This window comes from Diabrotica undecimpunctata, chromosome 4 (assembly GCF_040954645.1).
Source record: "Diabrotica undecimpunctata isolate CICGRU chromosome 4, icDiaUnde3, whole genome shotgun sequence".
Lineage (NCBI taxonomy): Eukaryota > Metazoa > Arthropoda > Insecta > Coleoptera > Chrysomelidae > Diabrotica > Diabrotica undecimpunctata.
Window position 1 is genome coordinate 109,126,900 of NC_092806.1, and position 25,679 is coordinate 109,152,578.

The window sequence follows — 25,679 nt, forward strand, 5'->3', positions numbered from 1 at the left end:
CAGTACACAAGTCGCATACCACACGCATTCCCTGATTCCGTTCCGGCGCGGCACCTGCTTTCTTTTCTGTATAGATCTGTAATTTTAGAGCATACGACCTTTTACTGTCACATAAAGCCCAAATGTTTATGCCATATTTCGCTGGTTTGTTTAAAATGTACTGTTTGGAGGGACAGCGGCCTCCAAAGGCAACTAATTGCTCGTCGACGGTAACATATTCATCAAAGTTAAAAAATGTTGGTAAATTTTCTACCCATTTTTCACAAATTTCACGTATTGCAGCAAGTTTATCAGTACATCTCCTATCCTGTCTAGTAGTCTTGTTATCAAAACGTATTACTTGCGAAATTTTTGTAAATACTTCCAGGGACATCGTTGCTAGTAATACACTACGGCCCGTTTCCTCATTCCACAAACTTTGAGTTGATTCGCCATGGGACTTAAAAACTCCAGCTAACAATAATAAAAGACCAATGTATGCTTGAAAACCCATTTTATCCAAGTGTTTCCAGTTGGTTCCAAAAACAAGTTGTCCTTCCATGTTGGTCATATTTATAATTTGGTTTGCAACTATGTCAGAAAAGAGTGCGTCAAATGAATTTTTGATATCGAAAATTCGTGCACATGCGTAACTCCTGGAGCATTATTTATTGGCCGTGGAAAAACGACCGCGTTGATAAGGAGGATCGAGGGATAATTGGATATTACCGTCTTTTAAAGGAACTGTTACAAAAGGTTCTACAGAATGTTGTCCATAGAATGGAACAGTAGAATCATCACTACTTTCTTCCTCACTCTCTCTACTTGTATTGTTTTCTGTTTCTGATATGCACTCATCACTCTCTGCGACACTGTGACATTATCAACATGCAAACATAGACTGAAATTTGAAATGTAAATGTAAATGAATGCACTTGGCATATCAGTGTCCTACCAGCCTACCACTTGTCCATTACCCCCACTTTCTTCTACGTGACACCGTCCCGCTACACTACACATTTTTTACAAGCTCTAGCTTGCAGAAGCTTGTTTATATTATAGACATACCTGCCTGACAAACTGTTAGAAAATATATAAAATACTGCCAACTAAACATACGTACACAGGTAATTTTTAACGGTTTAAATACGTGGGTCATATTGACTTGAACGTACTATAGGTAACAATTTAGTTTTTATCAAAAAAATCAGGAAGTTGATTTTTTTATCTCGTATGCAATTGAAAGGCCTCATATTAGGTAATAAAGTCACGAAACGCCAAACCGTTACGCCGCGTAATAATTTGCAAAATTAATAAATTTTTTTTGGTCAAATAGACCCGAACAGGACAGCAGGGTTAAAGCATTGATGTTATATCTAATCATTACGCCATTATCAGTTTATCTCTTAGGTCAAATATATGTACTCCAATTTAAAAAAGATATCATTACTATAAAAAAATAAAAAATCTACCGTTTATGTAGTATTGCTTTAAAATTTAACTTAGTTTCTTTTACAAACATGGTAAAAGGTAAGCGTTTCGTGTTAAATAAGGTCTTCGAAGGATTTCCAAAAGAACATGACTTCAAAGTTGAGGAATATGAGTTGCCACCAGTAAAGGATGGAGGTAAGTTGAAAAAGCAATATTAGAGATAAATAATAAAATTAAATGTTGTCATAAATTATAGCAGACTGTTATTTTTTGTACCAAAACATAATTGTATCAAGTCAAGTATTTAAGAACAAAAAATCGCACAAGCAAGATTTTCAGTTATCACATTAAATAAGTCGTGTTTAGGTATTACACCCTCCATTTCGTGGCTCATTTCTCTCATCCATTTTTCTTTGGCTAATTTGATCTCCTTTTTTATTCTTCTTTGCAGGTGTCTATATTCTGTTTCATTAGATTTTATCAGTCGACGTTATTTCATTAATTTCAAGATGTCGTCTGTCATCCATTTATTTTTCTTGATTAGGTTTTTCTATAATCATTGTTTGTGGAGATTTCGTTAACTTTATTACTTAATTTATTACTTATCACTACCAATTTATTTCTTGGACTAACTTTACAATAATTGTAATTTTTTCTGTCCATTTGTTCTAAAATTTCATTAAAGTCTCTCAGCAGAACGTTGACTTGTTCGACAAGTTTGTCGGCATTTGATAATCTGAAACATATATGCTTTATCAAACGGTTTAAAATTATCTAGACTAGAGATGTAACTTTTTCGAACGTTCAGTGACGTCACATCATGCTCGTTAGAATAATAATCGGTAGCTTAGCAGGCGAAATGAAGTAACAGTAGCATAGCTCTGAAGACGGCCCTGTAAGCAGAAAGCGCTCAGCTAGGAATTAAATACTATACATTCTTGCAAAGTACTTTTCTTTTCAATACATTTATAGATAAATTTAATATTTATTTTCAGAGTTTTTAACAGAAGCTGTCTATCTCAGCGTCGACCCATACATGAGAGCATATATATCGGAAATGTCTGTGATTGGGAACACCATGATGGGAACACAAGTTGCTAAGTTAGTAAATATATTATATTATTGTTGTTTAAATACTATATGAATTACATACTTCTGCTTATAAAAAATATGTTTTAAAATTTGTTTCTTAATACATATGAAAAAAATACAAAGGCATAAAAAAAATTGTAATTAGAACAGACATTGGAATTATTTGTTCTTCTTTTGAATCATTATTCACTAGCACACGAGAAATTAAAAAAATATAAACTTGTTTAAATATTCTGCATTTTTTTAAAACAGAATTTACTTGTTTGTTGTCTACTTTAAGAATTTTCAGAAGTTCTAAAGCATATGAAAATCGGGTAAAATCTAACATAGGAAATTAACTATTTTGGAATAAAACATATTGGTGATTTTAAGTTTGTGAAGCAGAATGTGAATTGAATCTAAATTGAATCGTAAATCCAATTATAAAATTATAAAATGTATTTACAAAATATAATTACAAAATAAATAATATAGCCGATGAAATTTACTTACATGGGGTACACAATGTTTGCATGTGCATCTGGCGAAAAATCTTATAACGGCTATTAATTTTAAATGAGTAAGAAATATGTGAATGTTTGGACCTCATATAAACCATTTAAGCTTTCGCAAATTAAGTGAAAGTTTAAGTATATACTATTTCAAAATAAGCAGCCATAAAACATTTTAGCCCAGTCTGGTTATACAAAAATCATCGATTTCACGGTAAAATTTTTCGCAGATATCTTAAGACATAGGTGGGGGTTACAACATGGCGAATAGATGAAAAATTACTCGTACTTTTATCTTGCGTTTTTTTAAACAATAATTTATGGTCACAATTTGATTTTTTGTCTACAAGTTTTTTTCCTTATAATTTTACAAAAACAATATTTATATTATTTTTTATATCAAGAATATCTTTATTTTCCCGTTTTTTAAATTAAAATTTTTTTTTTTTTTTTATTTCAACTTTAACGTGCTCGGCTACTATGGCCACTTACACAGGTACTATAACATGAATTTTCATTACACAAACATTAAGTGTTACATTAAGAATATGTTACAATAATACGGAATGATAATAATATGTTATACAATGTCTAAATTAAAATCTAATTATATTTTTTGATATAAGTGTTCATCTCTAAGGAATTGTAGCACAGCTTTTATTTGGTCAGGGTTGTTTAGGATATCTCGTACTTCACTTTTGAGTTTGTATTGTAATCTTCTGGCCAAATATTGATGGCATTCAGTGAGAATATGTTTGATTGTCAAATATGATTGGCAGATTTGACAGGAGGGACGGATGCTAGAGGACATTAGGTAGCCGTGTGTGAGTTTTGAATGTCCTATCCGAAGTCGTCTTATCACAATGAGATCTCGTCTTGAGAGGGCTGAATAGTCAAATGTAGGCTGACTGGTTATTGACGGTTGTATTTCGTGTAAGATCGAACGGTTAGAGTTCCAATGCTGCTGCCAAAGGAGTCTGGTTTTTCTTTTAATATATGATTTTAGGTCCTTACAAATTTGAATTTTATCGGTGATTTCAGGTGATGCTGTAGCAAGTTTAGCATAGTGATCTGCAGTTTCATTGCCTTCTATACCAATATGTGATGGCAGCCAGATTATGGTAACTGTTATGTTTTGGGACAAGATAATTTGGTAAGAGTCTAGGATCTTTTGGACGATTGGATGATCAGTAAATATATTTTTGATATAATAGATTGATGCTAAAGAATCTGTGCATATGGCAACCTGCTTATTAGGTGGAGATATATGGTTAAAAGCTTGCAATATACTAAATAATTCGCCAGTATGAACGCTGCTGATGGCTGGTATAAGTGATGACTTAATTAGTGAATGAGAGGTTGTAACAGAGCAGCCTACTCCTGTGTCATTTTTTGAGGCATCCGTGTATAATATTAGGTCGTATTTATTTGTATCTATAATGTCTTTAAATGCATTTATAATCCGAGAATTTTGCATTGTTTAACAACAGGAAGAGGGACATTGTTGATCAAAATAAGTGGAGATGGAGAAGGGGGACGTCTACTAAAGTTTATAATTTTAGATTTTACATTGGATAAAGATAACCCCATGTCACTTTTTTTTAAAGTGTGTCAACAGCAGTTTGAATAAGCTTCGAGGTGGTAGAAGAGTTTTGTCCATGACAGTAAATTACTAGGTCATCAGCATACATGATATGTTTAATAGGGGAAATGAGGTGAGAGCATAAATCACTTATTGCTAGATTAAAAAGTGTAGGACTTAGTACCGATCCCTGAGGTACGCCATCAGTTTGAGTATAAGTAGAAGATAAAATACCGTTGACAGAGACTCTGAACGATCTAGAAGATAGAAAATTTCGTATGAAGTTAAATATATTACCATTAATATTAAGAAGGATAAGTTTGTTTAATATACATTGCCTACTTATAGTGTCAAAAGCACCTTCAATATCAAATATGGCAGCTACGACTTCTTGTCTTTTGTTTAAGGCCTCTGATATATGAGTTTGGAGGATTACAAGGTTGTCTTGGGTTGAACGGTTCTGACGAAATCCTGACTGTTCACTAGCAAATATCTTATGTTTTTCAATGAACCATAGGAGTCTTTTATTAATCATTTTTTAGAATATTTTGCACATCGTACAAGTTAGTGCTATAGCTCTATAAGAGTTGGCCAAGGAACGTTCTAGGTTGGGCTTTTTAATAGGTATTACGATAGAGGTTTGCCATTGATTGGGAAATTGGTTAGATGACCAGATTAAATTATACATCTCAAGTATTTTGAGTAGGCTACAGTTTGAGAGCTTTTTGATTAATATGTAAGGAATGTCGTCAGGACCAGCGGCATTGTTTTTACAAGTTTGAATAACTGATACTAGTTCTTCAAAAAGAAAGGGAGAATTAAGATGTGTGATGTCCATTATTGTTTCGGGTGAGGAACAGGGTGGGGCGTTAGGTAATGGTTTTCGTAAGGAGGCATCTATTTTACTTTTGAATTTAGTGTCGAAGTGCGTTGTTAGGGTTTCACCGATTTCTTGATTGTCAGTAATTGTAGTGTTATTTACAGCAATACTAGAGATTTTGAGGTTGGTGTTGTTTCCTTGGATTTGCCTAATCTTTTTCCAGAGGTCCGCCGGATTGGTGTTTGAATTAATAGAGGATACATATTCTCTCCAAGATGATTTTTTACTTTGTTTTATAATAAATCGGGCTTTGGCTCTGGTTTTCTTTAGTTCAATAAGATTCTCCAGATTTTTGTTTTTACGGTAATTTTTAAGAGCTAATTTTTGTTGTTCTGTTGCAGTTTGGCAAAATGTATTCCACCAAGGTACTGCCTTTCTTTTATGGGAAATACTATTTTTGCCTATGTGCAAATTTGCAGCTTTAAGTATGGAATCTGTGATTAATAATAGATTATTGTTAATATTGTCCGATAGGGATAGAGAAGGTAAGGTGTTATCTGTTTGTGAAGTATAGTCTATCCAGTCGTCATTTTTTAGCCGCCAGAAGTTTCTGGTTATAGTTTGTTCATGGTTGGAGATATCAGATGATACAAATATTGGAAAGTGGTTGCTGTCATATAGATCATCGGAAGTTTTCCAAGTTAGTGAAGTATATGTTTTTGGGTCGCTAAAACTAAGATCTATCGCCGAAAATGTGCCAGAGGAAAAGTTCAGATGCGTATTAGAGCCTGTATTTAGTAGACAGGAGCCTGTGCAATTGATAACGTTTTCTATAGTTTTACCTTTGCCATTAGTATGGTTTGACCCCCACATAAAGTTATGAGCATTGAAGTCACCTACTAGAATATATGGAACGGGGAGCTGATATATAAGATTTAGAATTTCAATTTCTTTAAGGGGGTAGTTAGGAGGAATGTAAACACTGCATATCGTAAGTTTATTAGGACACCAAGTAGTTACGGCGATAGCCTCGAGTTCGGTGGTGATGAGAAGATGGGATGAATATATTTCACTTGAAATAAAAATAGATGTCCCACCACTGGCTCTGTCACAATTAGTTCTGATATAATGATATCCTTCGAACTTTTTTAGTGTGGGAAGCTTAGATATTTTTGAGTTCGTTTCTTGTAGACATATGATATCGGGTTGTTTTTCTGTCACTAGTTGTTGGATTCTTTCAATACGGGGAAAGAACCCATCGCAGTTCCATTGGATTAAATTGAAGGTGAATCTTGAGTTGAAGGGGTAAGGGGCAACTGAGATGGTTGTTCTGGCTGTTGGGAGATAAGGATTTTGGTTTCATCATCGGTTAGGAGTTCAGATGAGACGCTGATATTATCAGAGTCATCTGGGTTTAGCTGTCTTTTGATTTTCTTTTGAAGTCTCGTAAGTCGATTTTTAAGGGATCTTTCCTTAGTTTCTGAATGGAGAACTGTTATGTCTTGTAATAGTCCTTCAATATTTGATGTAAAAACAAAAGCTTCATTAAGTGGACTAGGATTACCATGTGTATTTTCTAGGAAAGCAATAAACTGAGTCTCGGTCAAAGTTAGACCAAATGGATTATTTTTATAAATGGCCGCTACGGATTGTAGTGAACTAGCTGTTAGATTATGTTCCTCTGATTTTGTAGTTTTTGCTTTTTTTTTGTGAGGTTTGGAGATAGTGTTTGTTTTTGTGGATAACGGAGGAAGCATTTGGTTAGACGCTGGTTCGGGTGTACTTGCTGAAGATAATAGAGAAGGAATATCAGAATTGCTGTCTGTTGATATAGCTCTTTTTTGTCCTTGTGTGGGTGGAATTGATGGGTGTATAGTTTCAGTATCTATTTCAGTGTGGGTTTCTGTGCAATTTAAAGTAGCTAGGTCTGATTGAACAGGAGTGTTTACGTCAGAAATTATATCAGTAATTTCAGATGTACAGGGCTCTAGATGGGGTAGTTCAGTTTGAGAAAAAATAGTTGGATTATTGGTACATGAGTCAGCGGTATGTCCGACCTCTTTACATAAAAAACAATGCAATTTATCCGTAGAAATAAATATTCTATAAGGTGTGTTTTCGTATGTAATAACGAAGTTTCTATCTATTGAAAAGTTCTCTTTATCGGGGATAATATACGTTACTCTTCGGAAGCTCATTATGTGTGCATAACCTTCTCCGAGTGCACCACATTTCACAAATGACACAGGAGAGACCAGCTGTAATCCAATATCTTTAAGGGCTTTCTCAATTATGGAATGTGGAATTGAAGGAGATACGTTAGATATAAGAAGGCGTTTAGCTGGGGTGATAAGTCTTCTGATGGGAACTACTGTAGAGTTGATAGAGATATTTTGATGTGTTTTTAGAAGGTTATCGACAACTGTAGGCGAGGAAAGATAAATACAGATGCGGCTATTTGGAATACGTGATGCAAAGGTAATGTTTTTTGGATAACAATGTCCCCTATAGCTTTAACATAGTCAAATAAAACAGTATTTGGAATAGCGTGCATTAAAATGGCTTGCTCCTTACGTGGGAAAGTAGGAGGTGGAGGTTTGGATAAAGTAGCAGCGACATATGATTTTGTGGGGAGGACTTGTGGAGTTGTGAGGTTTTGATTTGAGTTCATTTTTGTGAGTGTTCCTGGATACCAAAAACACTTCACTTAATTTTTAGTATTGCAACAGTCGTCCTATTAGGACACTGTGGATAAAATAATAGGAATATAACAGTTACCTGTACCTGCAGTTTTCCTTCAGTTGAATATAATAATATTATAGTCCAATAATAATTGCTTTTTCCATAACACACAAAATAATTCGAATTATCACATCACAAGGTAATGTTTACTCGTTGGCTACATCAATGGGAATCTTGAATACTAATTAATTGTAATATAACTATTAAATACTGTTTAATATACACACAATTATTAAAAATTAATAGGAGAACTTTTAATTATCAAGTTTTTTGAAAATTAAAATTGATAAATAATTTGCGAAGATATTTGCAAAAAAAGCAGTTTTTTTTCCACTAATTTATAAATTTTATTAATTTTTTTTTTAACAAAATAAAATGTAATGTTTAAATACATTTAAACATCGAGGAATTACCGTCTTTTAAATTTGTGCGAAATTTCCCCCCGATCAGCCAAATAGTTTAAAAGTTATTTAATTTATTTATTCCTGAGGCTAAAATAAATATTTAAACTATTGAACTTGCTCTATTAATGATGCTAGACACATTTAGCAAATTTCATAGGATTCTTTAAGACTTAAACTATCTCAGAAGTTAAACGCATATTGCGTTTTTATCGAAATTATTTAAAAAATAAACGTTTGAAAAAGGGGTATTACTTATAAACAATTGCAATAACTTCTATATTTTTCAAGCTATAGACTTGTACGTACAACCATTGGATAGCTGGTAAAAAAACTCACGTTTAAAAAAAACCTTCTACGACCAATAGGTACGAAGTTAGGGACTATTTTAAAAAAAAATCATATCTCCATTGTTTATAAACATTAAGAACTAAAATTTGCACAAATTTTGAATGAAAATCTAAACTTTATATTGAAACTTATAGCTATAAAATTCATCCAATTTTTCGAAACTTAAAGCCCTTTGAAACGAAGGTACTTTCGAAAGATCATCATAGGAAAATGGACGGGATAACTGTTTCAGCTTCGTTTTTCTTTTCGAGACCGGAACTTCAAATTAAAACAAGTAGGAAAAATTTACATTATCTCGGCTTCCATTAGAGCTAGAAGCCTCTTTTTTTTTTAATCTGGGGTAGCTCGTCCAAATATGAACCACTACATACTTTTCACTGGCCGTGAAATATGGGCAACCTCGGAAAAATTGAGTTCATTTGAAATTTACCGTAAAAACTTACTTTTTATAAATTAAATTTCAGGTAATTTTTTACACATTATATTATTATATTCCTTATGTTAATTATAATTTTTTACTACTTTGACGATCTATATGTTTATATTATGTGTATAGGTATATGTACAGTAGAAGTAAACATATTCATTTATGTTTTTAGATCTAAATATCTCCAAAGATCACAGACTATACCGTTCTCGTGTCCCTACCTTGTATATGTATTCATGTGAATAGGAGACAGGTCATCTATATAATAGAAAACCGGTAATACATCTTAGTATGCGTAAAAAGGCGTGATGATTAGCAGCTGCCAAGCTCCAAAAATTTCGTCAAAATAGTCCCTAACTTCTTTCCTATTGTTCATAGAAGGTTTTTTTGTAAATGTGAGTTTTTATACCAGCTATCCAATGGTTGCACGTCTGTACAAGTTGTACAAGTCTGTAGCTTGAAAAATATAGAAGTTATTACAATTGTTTATAAGTAAAAAACGTACCTCTTTTTCAAACGTTTATTTTGTAAATAATTTCGATGAAAACGCAGTATGCATTTAACTTCTGAGATAGTTTCAGTCTTAAAGAATTCTATGAAATTTGCTGAATGTGTCTAGCATCATTAATAGAGCAAGTTCAATAGTTTAAATATTTAGCCTCAGGGATAAATAAATTAAAAAACTTTTAAACTATTTAACCGATCAGGGGAAATTTCGCACAAATTTAAAAGACGGTAATTCCTCGATGGTCAAATGTATTAATAATATTTTATTTTGTTAATAAAAAAATAGAATTTATAAATTGGTGCAAAAAACCTGCTTTTTTGCAAATATCTCCGTAAATTATTTATCAATTTTAATTTTAAAAACGCGAAAATAAAAATATTCTTGATATAAAAAATTGATATAAATATTGGTTATGTAAAATATAACCCCCAGCTATGTCTTAAAAGCTTCAGATATCTGCGAAAAATTTTTCGACCTTTTTTTTTAACCAGACTGGGCTAGTTAGTAACTGTTTATTAACAAACAAGTACTTCTACGTTTTAAATTTTGATGTGGACATAAAATGTGAAACAATAATTGCAATCTTAGAGCACAATATAAGTGTTCAAAACTTACCTCAACTTAGCACAATGTTAATAGCGCAACAACCAACTATCTGTCCGAATAGTGATACCAATATATCTCTGATAGTATATGCCCAACCCATTATTTGTAATTATGATGTCGGTGTGTACTGAAGGTTTTAATAGTACCACTTAAGCAAGTAAGGAAGTAATATTCGATACGTTTTGTTTTTTATTTTTGCTGAATACAATGAATATAATGCTGAATACAATGCTGAATTTGAAATGAAAAAACTCTTTAAAAAACGGTTTTTTTCATATTACTGAAATATGGCGTTTAAAACAAAAAAAAATATTAATATATAAGATTAACAATTGTAAATAAACTGTATTTGCATTGTTAATCCATTTATCATATATTTTAGAGAAATTACTATTTAAATGGAAATAAGCTACAATTAATGTTTAAAGTACGTTAATTAACGTTTCAGTTTCCACTTCGGAAATCGTTCTCAAAAAATTTTTTGAGAACGATTTCCGAATTGGAAATTGAAACGTCAATAAACGTACTTGAACCTTTAATTGTGGCTTATTCCCATTTAAATAGTAATTACTTTAAAATGCCACAAGAAAATAGCTTCAGAACAATATTTTAGTGAAACGGCTAAACTACCATTAAGTCGTGCAAATGTGTGATCTCATTCTTCTATTTCTTTGGCCATTATCGATCTTTGGATATCATGTTGGCTACCATATTGTCTAATGTGACTTTATTGACAGCGGCTCTAAATAATGATGTTGTCGATTTTTCGTACCATTGTCTTAGATTTTTCAGTCATAATGTTTTTTTTTTCTACCTGAACCACGTTTACCTTGGATCTTTTCCTTGTATAATCAAAAACAAAAATTAATATTTTTCAGGATGTCTCATAATGTGACCAAAGTATTGCATCTCTTTATTATATTAACTAGTTGTTTTGTTTCGTTTGTCAGTCTAAGGATCTCTTTATTTTTAATTCTGTCTATTCAGCTTATTCCTAGTAGTCATCTATATACGCTCATCTAAAAGGTTTTAAGGTCATTCTGTATATATTATAGTTTGCTAACTTTTTGGTTTTTTCAACGGTGAGTTTTAATTAACGCTGATAACGGGTCTGGTTTATTTTGTTCATTAGATTTTAAAGGTCTTCTCCTCAATTAGCCAGCACAGCATCCTGAAATATTTTGAAAGCATTAAGTATAGAAATACTAAAATACCCAACATGAAGACCACGAGAAAAGGAAATAATATCAAACAAAAACTTCACTTCGGAGAAAATGAGCAGGAAAAAAATTAAACTGGATAAAGCCAATTTGACAATAATAATCGTTAATGCTCCAACAAAAGATGCAAGTAGTGAAGACAAATTAGACCTCTACGAGTTACTTGAAGAGGCTTGTAAAAACGTAACCAAACATGACATTCTGATGAAAATAGGACAGTTTAATGCCAAGGTTGGAAACGAGCAAAATAATAGAAAAGTTGTAGGAAAAAAAAATCAATTCACAAAGAAACGAATAATAATGGAATAATACTATGCAACTTAGCTTTGGCGACAAACACACACACACACATTGAAAGTACAAAATTTAACTACAAACGGTCAAAACTAAAGATATAGAAACCGACTGGAACAACATTTAAACAAGCGTAATAGAAGCAGCAGAGGAAACAAGAGGAAAAAACGGTGAATAAAAAGAGTGGTTTGATAAAAAATGCATAGCCAAAAATATAAAGAAGACACATGCATAGATTATACGGACAAAAATCGAAACAGATGAAAAACTAAATGAATAGCAAAGGAAAAAACGGAGAGTGGCAAAACTTTTTATCTCTCTCTCGACTGCTCCAATGGCGCTACGGCTTAAATCGAGCATTGGCCTACTCCAAGCTATACATCCAACCTTGGCGGTTTCGCTTTTCCGCCTTTTCCATGGCCTTCTCTTTGGTCCTGAGTCCTTCATTTTACTATCTAGGGCTCTTTTTAGCAATATTTCAGTCTCCATTCTCACTACATGACCAGCTCATCAAAGTCTCTGAAGTTTAACGGTTTCTGAGTTTCTGAAGTTTACCGGTCTCTTTGAACAATTGGTAAAGTTCTTGGTTGTACCTGGAACTCCATACTGCGGTTTCTAAAAAACTATATTATATTATATATTATATTATATATATATATATATATATATATATATATATATATATATATATTAAAAATAAAGAATTAGAATGAAATAAAAATCAAATAAAAGCAATAAGAGCAAATAACAAAGACAGCAAAAGGCTGTATAAATATGATAAAACCAATGTAACAACAATTAAACAACTATAAGACCTAAAATTCGCAAAGAAAACTGAAAAAATTTTAACTTGTACAAAATAAATATTGCAGAAATATGGGGAAAGTAGAGATAAGCGATGAAAGAGATAAAGAACACAACGCTTCCAGATACCAGGAAGGTGTTGAAACAGTGAAAAGGTTGAAATTAGAAAAAGCAGCAGGACTAGATGAAATTAACAATAAATTAATAAAAATTGAGGACAAGAACGGATGTATCGGATTTATAAACTAATAAAAAATATATGGAACTCAGAAAATATGCCAGTTGAGTGCAGAAAGGGTAATATAATAATAATATATAAAAAAGGAGAAACAAGAGATACCAGTAAATGTAGAGGAATCATGTTACTGAACACCACATACAAAAATCTGACAAGCATCTTAAAAAGCAGAATAGATAAATACACCGAAAATACACTAAGATAATACCAACAAGGCTTTAGAAAAGGAAAATCGGCTGCAGATGCCCTTTACATACTAACACAACTGATTGAAAAGTGCTACGAACATGACACAAATTTACACCTGCTATTTATAAACTTCCAGCAAGCTTTCGATCTGTAAATAGTCACCAACTCTGATTAAAAATGTAAAATATTAATATACTAGAAAAACTGATTAGATTAGTGAAAATAATTAATTAGGAGCTCGACAAGGAGTGTCTATAATATTTTTTTAGATAACACTAGACGGAGCGATTAAAAAAACTGGAATCAACTTTAATTATACAAAGCTTTGCACAAATTATTAGATAAACTGACGATAAGATAAGAGCCACAAGATACAAAAAAGCTTACAATAGTCACTGATGACTCTGATAACAAATGCGAAACTTAGAGGACTAAAAGAAAATGAAGAAAATAGGAAATGTATGCCAATTTTAAGGAAAAATTATAACAGAGATAATATAATGACTGAACAATGTATATTCCAAAAAGTTGACAGATTTAACTATCTAGGTGTATCAATAGACAGCTCAAATAATAAGAGGGCAGAGATAACTGAAAAGGGTAAAAGCCGGCAAGAGAGTATATTAAAAATACCAAAAACTACTTAAAGACAGAAATATCAGCAGAAACCCCAAACTGGAAATGTATAAAATACGAACTATATCTGTCATAACTTACACGTAACTTGCCTGACTAATAGAAATAAAGAGAAGCTAAAAATAATAGAAAGAAAGATTCTAAAAAAAACGGGTGTGGCAGTCCAGTGGGACTGCCGGTAAAAGTTATACTTCTATACACGCATTCGCCGTTACAAATTTATATTAGAGTCAATCTGCACAATCATTACATATATAATGCTATAGGTAAGAGAGAGCAGAACAAGAAACAGAATTAGGTATATAGGTATATGGTGCATCGTTTGCTGTATATAAACAACCTTTGACCTGTAATAGAAGTATAGTAAATGAAGGATTGAATCAATATTTTGATGAAAATGTATATTTTTATTTTCAAATATGTATGATAGGAGTTGAATGCAAAAAAATTTTTACACATACTCTCCAGTAAAATTCATTGTTTATTTTGTTATTTATATAAAAATACAACACAATAAACTGCAATATAAATCAATGTAACAATACAATACAAATTAAAGTGCTATATTCATAAGTATTTAAAAATGACAATATACATAACTTACGCATACGTTTAATTTACCATGATAATAATATTAATAAAACAGGAACATTTTTATTCTCGAGAGAGAAAGAGAGAGAAAATATATCTTCTGTCTCTCTCTTATCTATACCTTACATATGTAATGATTTTGCCAATTCACTCCCGTACAAATTTCCAACGTCAAACGCGCGTATAGAAGTATATTTTCAAAAAATGTTTGTGGAAATAAAAATAAAAAAACCAACAACTCGGATTATGTTGTAAATTTTCATTTTATTTTAAAATTTTGCATTTTTCCGTATATCACATATATTTAATAAGATTAACATGGGGTTTTTAAACATTTCAAAAACAAAAAAAGGGAATTTGTATTGGGATTCGAACTCACATATACCAGCGTATGAACAAAACACGCAAAAAATTTGCCAATTAGATATAACAGTAATGTATTTCAAGATTGACAGTTCTTGGTCATAGGTACATTCTCGAGAGAGAAAGAGAGAGAAAATATATCTTCTGTCTCTTTCTTACCTATATCTTACATATGTACTGGTTTTTCCAATTCACTCCCGTACAAATTTTCCATGTCGAACACGCGTATGGAAGTATAACTTCAAAAATTCAGACGATGATTCCCCTCCTATGGCAGGGACTGTATTTTTAACAAAACCGGAGCAACGTATAGTAAGGTTGGACGATAATTCCTAACTCAAACACACGTGTGCGGCATTTGGCAGATGGAACTCATCTGGTTGAAAAACGGCAGTGTTTAATGAATTGTTTTTTCCAAGTTGACGCTTCGTGTGGGCGATAATTACCTAAGCGATCTGCACTTTTAACGAAAGCCACTTATTTTTCCGTGGTCCATCGTTAAGATGTACGAATCAATAGCTTGCTTTACTGCAACATTGTATAAGAACCATTCATCGTTCGATAGCGTCTGTATTTTTGTACGCGAAATCTTGGCTAACTATACGGGGAGAATCAAAACTAATAAAAATTCTGTTATTATCATATACATCACATATACAAATCACACATATATATATATATATATATATATATACCTTACTCCTATTTCATTTGTTAACATATCTCCCCTCAAGAAACTTCCTCTTTAATTGTCAGACAGTTACAATATTGACCAAAGATCACCCATTATCAGCAATACAGGAAAGTTTGAACTATGTATCACGAATCATTATATAAAAATTCTTGTACCGGCATGTTAGTAGTATTTTGTTTATTTCTAATTTATTACAATTCAATAGATTATCTCTTACCAATTTGTTGGTTTTCATTTTGTCTGCTAAATCAATTTTATGCATATTAACAAACACAGACATGTAATATTGGCATAATTACTATAACTTTTTGATCTATATCTTTATAAGACAGCACCCTCATATGGGCTTTTTATAATTTCAGCATTTAATTTACTTTGTACCGTTTGACCTGAAGATGCTTTGCAAATTTTAGAAAGCGAAACCGGTCATTTTTTGGTAGTAAAATTAAATTGATTGTGAGTAAGTCTACTTTATTTCTTTTACCTATTTGAAATGGACTCACAAGCAACACATTCATGATTTGAAATCTGTTATTATTTTATCAATATTTATATAGAGTTGCGAAACTGCAACACATAATATATACTTAACCAATCAATTACTGCTTGTCTGTTTTATAGTAAGAGCATGTTTATTGGGTGTTATAAAATCAGTCCCGGATATAGTGCACGAGCTTAAAACAAATATAATTATTGTAAAATTTAGCCCAGTTGGGTAGATATATTTAAATGAAATAAGGTCACACCTGGCAAGTTATTGAAGTTTTAAGTGTTTGTGTGAATATGAAATATGAAAATATGAAATATAATTAATTGTTTGTACATTATTTTTCTAGGGAGGGCGGTGCCCCGTAGCCCTCCCTCATCCGCGGTCACTGCTTATACTGGTAGATCAACGATAAATTTGAAGACGAAAGGGTACAAACTTTTTCACATAAAGGATCATCCCATCTAGATGCCTAATAAGCCACTTACTATAAAGAGAATTAGCCGCTCACTTTTTTTGAAAGAGAAACTGTATTATGAAATAATAGTTTTTATTATTAATCATTTTTCTGATTTCTGATATTGATTTATTAAAAAAACTTACACTTTGATATTACTTTTTTATTAGAATACTAGAAAGCAAAAATGCAAAGTTTCCTCCAGGTAGATACGTTGTTGGTACTTTTGGATGGCAAACTCATACAATTTCCAGTGACGAACGACTTCGCTTGGTCCCAGATCTTGGAGGGTTGCCTCCCTCACTTTGTCTTGGAGTGCTAGGAATGCCAGGGTAAGAACATTATTAATTATACTACAATTTAGAATTTAAATTTTATTAGTTTACGAAAATTTAGAACAAAAATAGTTGATCAATAATACAAAGAGATTTACTTAAATTCAGCAAGTGTTAAGCGTTGTTATAGACATTATAGCCTGCCTCAAACATTTCAAGGTTCAGAACTGACCTGCACAACATATTCATGTATACAGAGGCCACACGTTCCTGGCATAAACAAGTTCCAGAGTAGCTTATAGGTGGTTCTGACTCGGTGATTCATCTTTTGCTTCTAGGTTTATGTAAGAATGTGAAATGGGTATTATCAAGGAAATAGAGGCATTGACCGATGCAACGCTAATGGGTTTTATATTATTAAACGATACAAAGTTGGTTTTGAAAATAGTTGTTATTTTTGATACTTGTTATAAAATATCGGTTCCGACGAAACAGTCAAGCAACTGTTGCCAACCCGTTGTTTTACAATAATCCAGATGGTTTAAAAACAACTAGTGCAACCTGAACTCTTATCAGTCTATCAGTCTCTAAGTGGCACCAGTATGGAGTGCGACTATGGAAACACAGGCGTACAAGAGACTCTTGGTACGCGCAGACAGAACTAGTCTGCTGCGGGTAGCAAGTGCTTACAGGACTGAGTCTGTGGCTGCCCTGTGGATGATCATCGGCTGTGTCATCTTACATTTATAAGTGAGAGAGAGCAAAAGGCTATTAAAGAAGAAAAATAGAAAAATACAAGCTGAGAATGTTAGAAGCGGGGAGAGGGCTAGAGAGATCCATTGGGATGTGGCAGGATGAGTGAAATGAAACGGGAATATGGTACAGTGGACGAAATCACTGATACCAAATCTGCGAAACTGGCTGGACTGCAGACACAGGTATTAGCACTAGGCACAGGCATAGGCCTACTATCTGACGCAAGTGCTCATCGGACACGGGAGTCCGTAGCTACTTGCACAGGTTTAAAAAGACTGAATTGGATAATTGTCTATATCCAAAGATCGTATATGGGACTTCAAGTACTGTGTCAAATACCCCTTTAGAGTGTCAAATAGGTAAGAGAAAGGAATGAGCTAGAGGTCAATGAGAAATATGGTAGAGAAGATGGTGATGGATGAGTGCTGGTGGAACAAAATCCACAATATGTGAGAAAGGTGCTGTCGCTAAAAAATAGGAAGAGCGAAAGCTAGATGCAGTTCTAGCAGTTATCGAGCAGGCAGAAGCCCACAGAGGCAGAATAACGGAGCGGTTGACAACACAAGGATAAATCAACAGGGAGAGTAAGAGAGGCGAAATTCAAGGCAGACACGAGATGGTGACAGTGCAAGTGGAATGAGGTGAGTGTCTACTTGAGAGACTTAAGAGACTGAGAGACTTGGGAGACTTTATAGACCTACGGCGACAAATAGAATACGGGACAGCTCATCACGGCTCTGAATTCCATTTGCTCGAAATACCAGGTAAGGCAGAGGTGGACGTGGTGTTCGTATGAGTGCGAGACACAAAAGCTGACGTGTCTGTTTTATAACGAGCGACTAAGAATCGGGCAAAAGAAGGACATCAGGGAGAAGTTATGTTTTAACGAACAATCCCCTAGTATGAGAGGGGTGGGGTTTAGCTGGTCCCAGCCACATCGGAGTTATGGAGGACCGGAAGTTCCTACCCAGGGCCAAGGTAATCGACATAATCCTGAAGTTTTTAGTTTTAGGAACCCAGCACTATCAAAAAAAACCTGCCTCTTACAATAACTTGGGTAGATGATAGGCTAAAACTGGTAATGCCTGCCATGCTGCAATGATGAAAGCAGTTGAAAGAAAAACAACATATTGCCACCTTTTATGTTACAATAATGCAGGTCAAGTCAGAGATCAGACTGAATTCTAGGTTTCCTCATAGATTGTCCGTTTTTTCGGAACTAATTCTGAGGTGTTTTCTTTTTTTCTTCGGTGGATATTTGCTTGAAGAGGCCTGTTTAGACAAACTGTTTTGCATCTTTAGGGTAAATGGTCTACGTACTCATGCTTGAATTTTTTGTCCACTGGTGTAAGTTTTTCTGGGGTCCTGCGAACGAATCGTAAAGAGAAGACATAAAAATAATAAACAGCTATTATCAGATATTTTTTATAATGAATTTACTGTTTTTTTTTATTAAACGCGAGAGCAGCTATCGCTGTTATTACCTTATGGACAGGTGTCCATAATAAGGTAATAACTGTGTATGATTGTGCAGTGGAATTGTAAAACTATCGAAAATCGATTCCTATCTATCTATGTGCAAAACTCTAAGTAAGCTAGTTATCTAATGAAGTTTTGTAAGGGCGTCTGAGGTTTCGTTACTGGCAAATGTCAGTAATTTGTTGGTTGGAAAGTAAAAGAGTTTCTGTTTGAGTTATCTGACGAATAAATTATCAAGAGATTAGTGGGGACTTTTAAAATGTTTTGGGCTCTCAATTCTAGCTAGAATATTCAATAGTTGATCTATTTGGACGAAGGGAAGCTGTGTGTGGTAACTACCTAAGTTTGAGTGTTTGAATAGTTGGTATAAATATTGTCAGAACCTGTTGTGTTAGTGTTGCAAATTTGGCAAAAGTGTTCTAGAGGTTATTCTGATCTCTTAGTAGTTTTATGAAAGACAGGGTCAAATTTTGAGTAATTTGAAATACCAAAGATATAATATAGACATGTTTTCAAGGCTTATACCTTCTATTAGTTTTAATTTTGTTGTTCACCGACAGGTGAGATGGCCTTGATCAAATGTGCTGTTATTTACAGCCGAGTAGCAAGACCGATCATGGTAACGCAAAGTAACGCAATGGAGAAGCAAATCAAAGGACGCTAAATTCAGTATGTTTTAACTGATCATAAAAAGCACACAATGCACTCCTGATGCTTAAATAGCTTAAAACTATTTTTTATTCAGTTTCGCAAAAAGATGTATAGTTACTATTTGAATATTTTTTTAGACATATAAAAATATTAATATTGTTAATTTTAATAATTAGATATAAAATAGCAGACAAAAGGCCAGTTTATAAATAATGTATATCCATACTTTTGTTATCATTACGAAAGTATTAGGGCTAGTATTCAATGTGATTGGTGTGGTCCACTACTTTATGGCAATAACAAAACAGGAATAAGGCACTCAAAGTGTTTGATGTATCTTTTATTAATTTTTATACATATTAACGTCATACTGTCACTGTTTCATTTTTTTTTTTTGATTCGTTTAATTACAATTAATAATTTGTTGTAGAAACACAGCATATTTTGGATTTCTTGAGATATGTCAACCAAAACCAGGCGAAACTGTTGTAGTTTCCGGAGCTGGAGGAGCTGTTGGTAGCCTTGTTGGACAAATTGCAAAAATTAAAGGATGCACAGTTATAGGCATCGCAGGATCAGACGAAAAAGGAAAATGGTTGACAGAGGAACTTGGATTCGACCATTTTATCAATTACAAAACAGCAAACGTAGCGGAGGAACTAAAAAAAGTTGCTCCCAATGGCGTTGACTGTTATTTTGACAATGTAAGCAGTAATATACTATTTAAATGATTTTTCCTGCATTTCTTCCAAGTAAACTTTTTTTTTATTTTCAGTATTTAAATCTTTTAATAATATTTTATTTTGTGATGTACTAAACGTCAGTTAAAACATTTATTTAGCAAACGTAATACACAAATAATAGCACATAAGGGATTTAAATTAGGCAATAAGGATTTTATCAAAATTAAAAGTACAGTTACATTAAAAAAATCATACATCCCACAACTGAAAAGACGTTTATATTGGGAAAACATGGCAACAACTAGAAGCCAGATTTTTATCCCAATCAAAAAAAAATTAAAACTAAATGTCATAGAAAATAAAAAAAAAATACTTATAATAAATATTCCAAATGCGATAAACGACAAAAAGGGCATCGTCACCTTACAACAAAATTTACTTTAGCATAATATAAAATGTTCCTAAAGGTTTCCGTGGTTTGTATAATTAAACGTAGAGCTAAGACTAATCTCCTTACAAGAATTATAATTAAACTTAACAGTCTTTCGGGTTGAACCGCGTCGATTATCATTGCGCCAAACTTTCGACATCCTCTTCGATGTCTTCTTCCGTGTTTTCAAGATCTCAGTCTCCCAAGTCCAAAGACACTACTACACTGATCACTTATCAATGCATTACTCTATAGAATGAATAATTTCATTAAAAAAACTATAAGCAAGGAAAAATACAAAAGAGAGAATATCTCGATCCCAAGTATATTCATGATTTCAACAAACTTACCATTTAATTGTAAACGTTTACAATTTCCCGTGATTTTCGCTTCTGCAATGACAATAAATAAATCACAAAGCCAACCGTTGGAAGTTTACGGAATTAACTTAGAGTTTCCATGTTTCGGATATATGCAATTATTCGCGTTTCGGAAAACCGTAATCGTTGAATATTTTTTTAACGCAAAAAATATAAAAATATTTTTATTAGACAACATTAAATTGATTAAACTTTGTGTATGCATAATAAGTTTAAGTGTTTTTTTTTTGGTTATATATATATATATATATATGTATATATATTTGTCTGTCTAAGCCTCCTCTCCAACTTTTTCTAGGTCTCCTTCTTCCTCCTCTTGGGGATTATTCCAAGATCTGTTTTGGTACTCTTCTCTCAAGTGTTCCATCTTTAATTATCTGTAGGCGTAGCTATCGTAGCAGAGCATTCAATTTCTTGCTTATCTCGTAATTTTTTTTCCATCTTTTTTTTTTCGTAGTCTCGTCTTATACACATTTTTCTTGTCTTCCCTGTGTTGACTTCCAGATCCTATCTTCGATACTTTTCTATTAATTTTCCTATCATGCTTTTAAGGTTATCGTGTTACTACGCTAATACTACTTTTGTCATCTGCAAAACATTGTGTATGCAGGGGTCTATTATTGTTTAGAGGTATCCCCATTCCACTGCATTTTCTGTCCATGTTTTAAGGGCTACTCCTAAGTAAATTTTAAAAAGAGCGACAGAGATACCCTTGTGCCTTTGTTCACTGCAAAGCCTCGAGACAATCTATTTTTATTTTTACTCTGGAAGTTATTCCGTAGCATAATCGTTCAACAGCTTTTATTATACCATTATCTATACTTTTTTTTCTAATGTCTTTAATAATTTCTTTAATGAAATATAGTTTTAACAAAGACACTAGAAACCTGGATTTACTTCAACTAAATACTATAGTGTTTAAAAAAATCTGCCACAACATTCTCAATGAAGCTACCATCAGTCAAACTACATTAGAATATATATCATTAATTGTTCAATTATAAATAATATATATATATATATATATATATATATATATATATATATATTGCATATATATATATATATATATATATATATATATTGCATTTATATGCATTTATAAAGCATTAATCTTTTTTAGGTTGGTGGAGTACTTAGTTCCGTAATTATACATCAAATGAACCTCTACGGTAGAATATCAGTATGTGGATCAATTTCTAGTTACAACGACACTGAAACACCACTTGGTAAATATACCAGTAATAGTATTAATAGTATTAAATATTTCTGATATTATTTTTAAAGGTGGCTTTATATATACATATATATATATATATATATATATATATATATATATATATATATATATACACTTGCACTCTCGAAAAAGAGTTCTGGGCCAAATAATAAAGTGCTTCGCAGATCAGCTCATCATCCTTCTCGTTTCCTCGGTATCATCTACGCTCCCAGTATCGAGACAGCTTCCACTTATTTCGACTCTTAAACCAAATAAAGACATTAAAACAGTTTCTCACAAGTTTTGAATTAACCTGGTAAACGGAAACCGTGGTTAACGAAAATTGTAACCCTCAAGTCTATTTGGTTGTCTGAAGAGATCACAATTATTAGTTAGAGTACCCGTCGTCAAAAAAGTATATGATACATACCGTATCCAAACTTTGGGTATGGCTTCATTAGGCTGAGACTACGGTTTCCCTCTATGACTTTTTTTGGTATGGGGCGTTGTTCCTCTAATTTTCCCAAAACATTTCACCCGTCACACAGAAAAATCGGAAAACAAGTTGCGTCAGATGATATAAAAAGTTGTTTTTGCTGCTGTTAATAAAAGTATCCAGAAAAAATTAGCTGGGTAGTTATGAATTTCTTCACAGTAGTTTTTCCGACATGTTCCAGTCATCAGACATGTTGAATGACCTATATTTATCATTATTCAATTTTATTTTCGTGTTTTTGCTTATACTTTTTAAGCTATTTAATTACAAGAATAGCAGTATCTATAAATTTTCGGTATGTCGTAAAATCGAGAAAATTAGGAAATGTTTGGAAAAATTAGAGGATTACCTCAGAACCAGAACCAAAAAAAGTCGCAGAGGAAAACCGTGTCAAACTCGGTCTATTGAAGTGGAATCTTGGAAGTTTTATAGATAATAGTATGGAGTTGATAGGTGCATTTTAAAGACAAAAACTGCAAATTGCTTGCATTGAAAAGACAAGGTGGTAGGAAAAATTGCAAAAGAACTAGGTGAAGGATATAAATTGTGGTATGTAAGGAAAATTAACCTTAAGAATGGAGTTAACATCATTGCTAATAGAGGAACTAAATAAGCAATTAAACTACTAAGCAGTAAAATTGTAGCAAACTGCTGTGTTATATCTACATGTGCTTTAGGCCCAGCTTCTAAAGTATTGGTGGAGTCATTATAGAGTTTTTTTTGGTAGAGGCGCAAACCACTCTTATTTGCGGATTAATCACTGGACCCTGCAGGGTGAATTGCATTTTATCCGAGATTGTTTTGACAAAACTTCTTTTAGCCATGATTTACAGGTGGTCTACATATTTAATTCTAGAAATTTTCCGTGGACAGCTTCGCGAATGGATCTGCCATAAATATAGCCCACAGTAATGGGCATATAAGAGCTAAGAAAGTTAATGTAATAACTGCTACTAACCAAACCTATGAAGCTAATGTACAGGAGTTTTAAAACTGTAAAATAATAATATACTCATCACAAACAGGTGCTACTTTGACCTAGCAGAATACGCAGCCAAAAACCCGTTTTGTGTAAAAAAGAGTTGTCATAATTATATGAACCAGGGGTATTAGTAACCAAATTCGATGAATTTTTTTTATCTTTCTTTGGAAAAAAATATTATGCAAAATATTTGTAAAGGTTTTTGAAAACACAATTTGAAGTTGCGGATATTGCTTTGAGTTGCATAATATATACACGCAGAACTTTGGTAGAAAATATCTCATTACTACAATTAAATAAATTCATGTGCAAGTAACAGAACAACTCTTTAAAATAATTTGACTACTTACATTGTAGCTATTCCGTGTTTTACTTACTATTGTTTTTCCTTTCCTCTATTGATCTGGCGATATTATTTTAGCTCCCATGCTCCAACGAGGATTTCCAGGTAAACAGCTCAAAATGGAAGGATTTATCGTTAGAAGATGGGATGATAGATGGATGGAAGGTATTAATCAAAACCTTGAATGGATCAAACAGGGTAAGATCAAATACCATGAGACTATCACCGAAGGATTCGAAAATATGTTCAAAGCTTTTACTGGAATGTTAAAAGGAGAAAATACAGGAAAGGCTATTGTAAAAGTTTAACAAATTAAAATAAATTTTTTGATTTATATTTAGTTTTATTTTAAAAATAATATATCTTTGATTTCTATAAATAGCTAAATTTTTGGAAGTAAAAATTAATTTGGAAATAAAAAATAGCTTTTATGGTCATTTTTAAATATGCTTTTAAAATAAATTCTTATTTCTGTACTTATTTTCTTTGATTTTGATTATTTAGTTTTCTCATATTGTAGTAGCTTATTGGTCAGCGACAGCTACCCCTAATACGACGCTACACCGACCAACATAAACTCTTAGGTGAATACAGTTAATTTTGATTTTTCATTATATTTCCAAGGTGACTAAGTCCGAATATGAATTTTGTCGTTATGCAGAATAGATAGAACATGTTTAAAAATTAAATTTTAGGCAAAAATGCGAAAAATAAGTTTTAAAGATTTTTTGATTTTTTGTCGTAATTTTAGTCTCTGTAAATATTTCTTTGTGAAAATTTTACTGTATAATCTTTTAGGGATTTCGATAAAATTGAGGGCCTCCCAAAATGTTTAAACATATTTCAAAAATCATGGCAAATTTTTAAACATTTTGTTGTGAGATTCCATTAATTTTATGCTAGTTCGAAAAATTTTAGGAGACAAGGTTGTGAATTATCAAGTTGAAATATGCAATAGGAGAAAGTTATGTGATTTTTGAGATCGACATCGGCTGCGCGCTCGTTGCACACGTGGCGTGCAAACACTTTTTAGCGTGGTAAATCATGCAACTCAATGCTCCATAGACGAATATTGTGCTATTTTTAAAACTTATTTCTTTTGATATTTTAATATATATATATATATATATATATATATATATATATATATATATATACACTCGCGATCATAAAATCCGGGTCACCTTGAAAATCACCGATATTTCATTTTTAACGAGCTTTATCGTAAATAATAACACAAATACAAACTAATGCATGTTTCTGAGAATTGTTGCGATTTCCTTTGTAACAAAGAATTCCAATAGTGCCGATTTCGCGGTAAAGTGCTCACTTCCCAAAATGAACGCTACCTGTAACTCCGCTTGTTTTAAATGTCTCGTTTGTACTTCGACTTTCTGGTCAAATGCAACGGACAAACGTTTATTATTGCCACTATTAGTGTTTATTAGTGCCATTATTAGTGTTTATTTTTTGACAAAAATGCCTTTGACTGTTGTTGAAACGGTGCAAATTGTTGCACTTGTGGAAGACGGTCACACTCAACGGCAAGTCGCAAGAACTGTTGGCGTAAGCCTTTCTACGG

At 32.6% G+C, this 25,679-nt stretch overlaps 1 protein-coding gene across 1 annotated transcript; it reads left to right on the forward strand.

Moving 5' to 3' along the window:
- Positions 1–1,381: 1,381 nt before the first annotated feature.
- LOC140439841 (prostaglandin reductase 1-like) lies at positions 1,382–24,431 on the forward strand. The gene is made up of 6 exons (XM_072529995.1): positions 1,382–1,605; positions 2,406–2,511; positions 16,574–16,735; positions 19,995–20,268; positions 22,181–22,286; positions 24,176–24,431. The coding sequence occupies exons 1-6, from the start codon at positions 1,500–1,502 to the stop codon at positions 24,403–24,405; spliced, it is 984 nt and encodes a 327-aa protein (XP_072386096.1). The 5' UTR covers positions 1,382–1,499; the 3' UTR covers positions 24,406–24,431.
- Positions 24,432–25,679: the final 1,248 nt, after the last annotated feature.

Bases quoted from the DNA above. Each gene is read 5' to 3' on its own strand.
- LOC140439841 (XM_072529995.1), top strand. From the start codon at position 1,500: ATGGTAAAAGGTAAGCGTTTCGTGTTAAATAAGGTCTTCGAAGGATTT. The intron at 2,512-16,573 runs GTTAGTAAATAT...CTTTTTTATTAG, and splicing joins ATGGGAACACAAGTTGCTAA to AATACTAGAAAGCAAAAATG. The intron at 20,269-22,180 runs GTAAGCAGTAAT...AATCTTTTTTAG, and splicing joins TTGACTGTTATTTTGACAAT to GTTGGTGGAGTACTTAGTTC.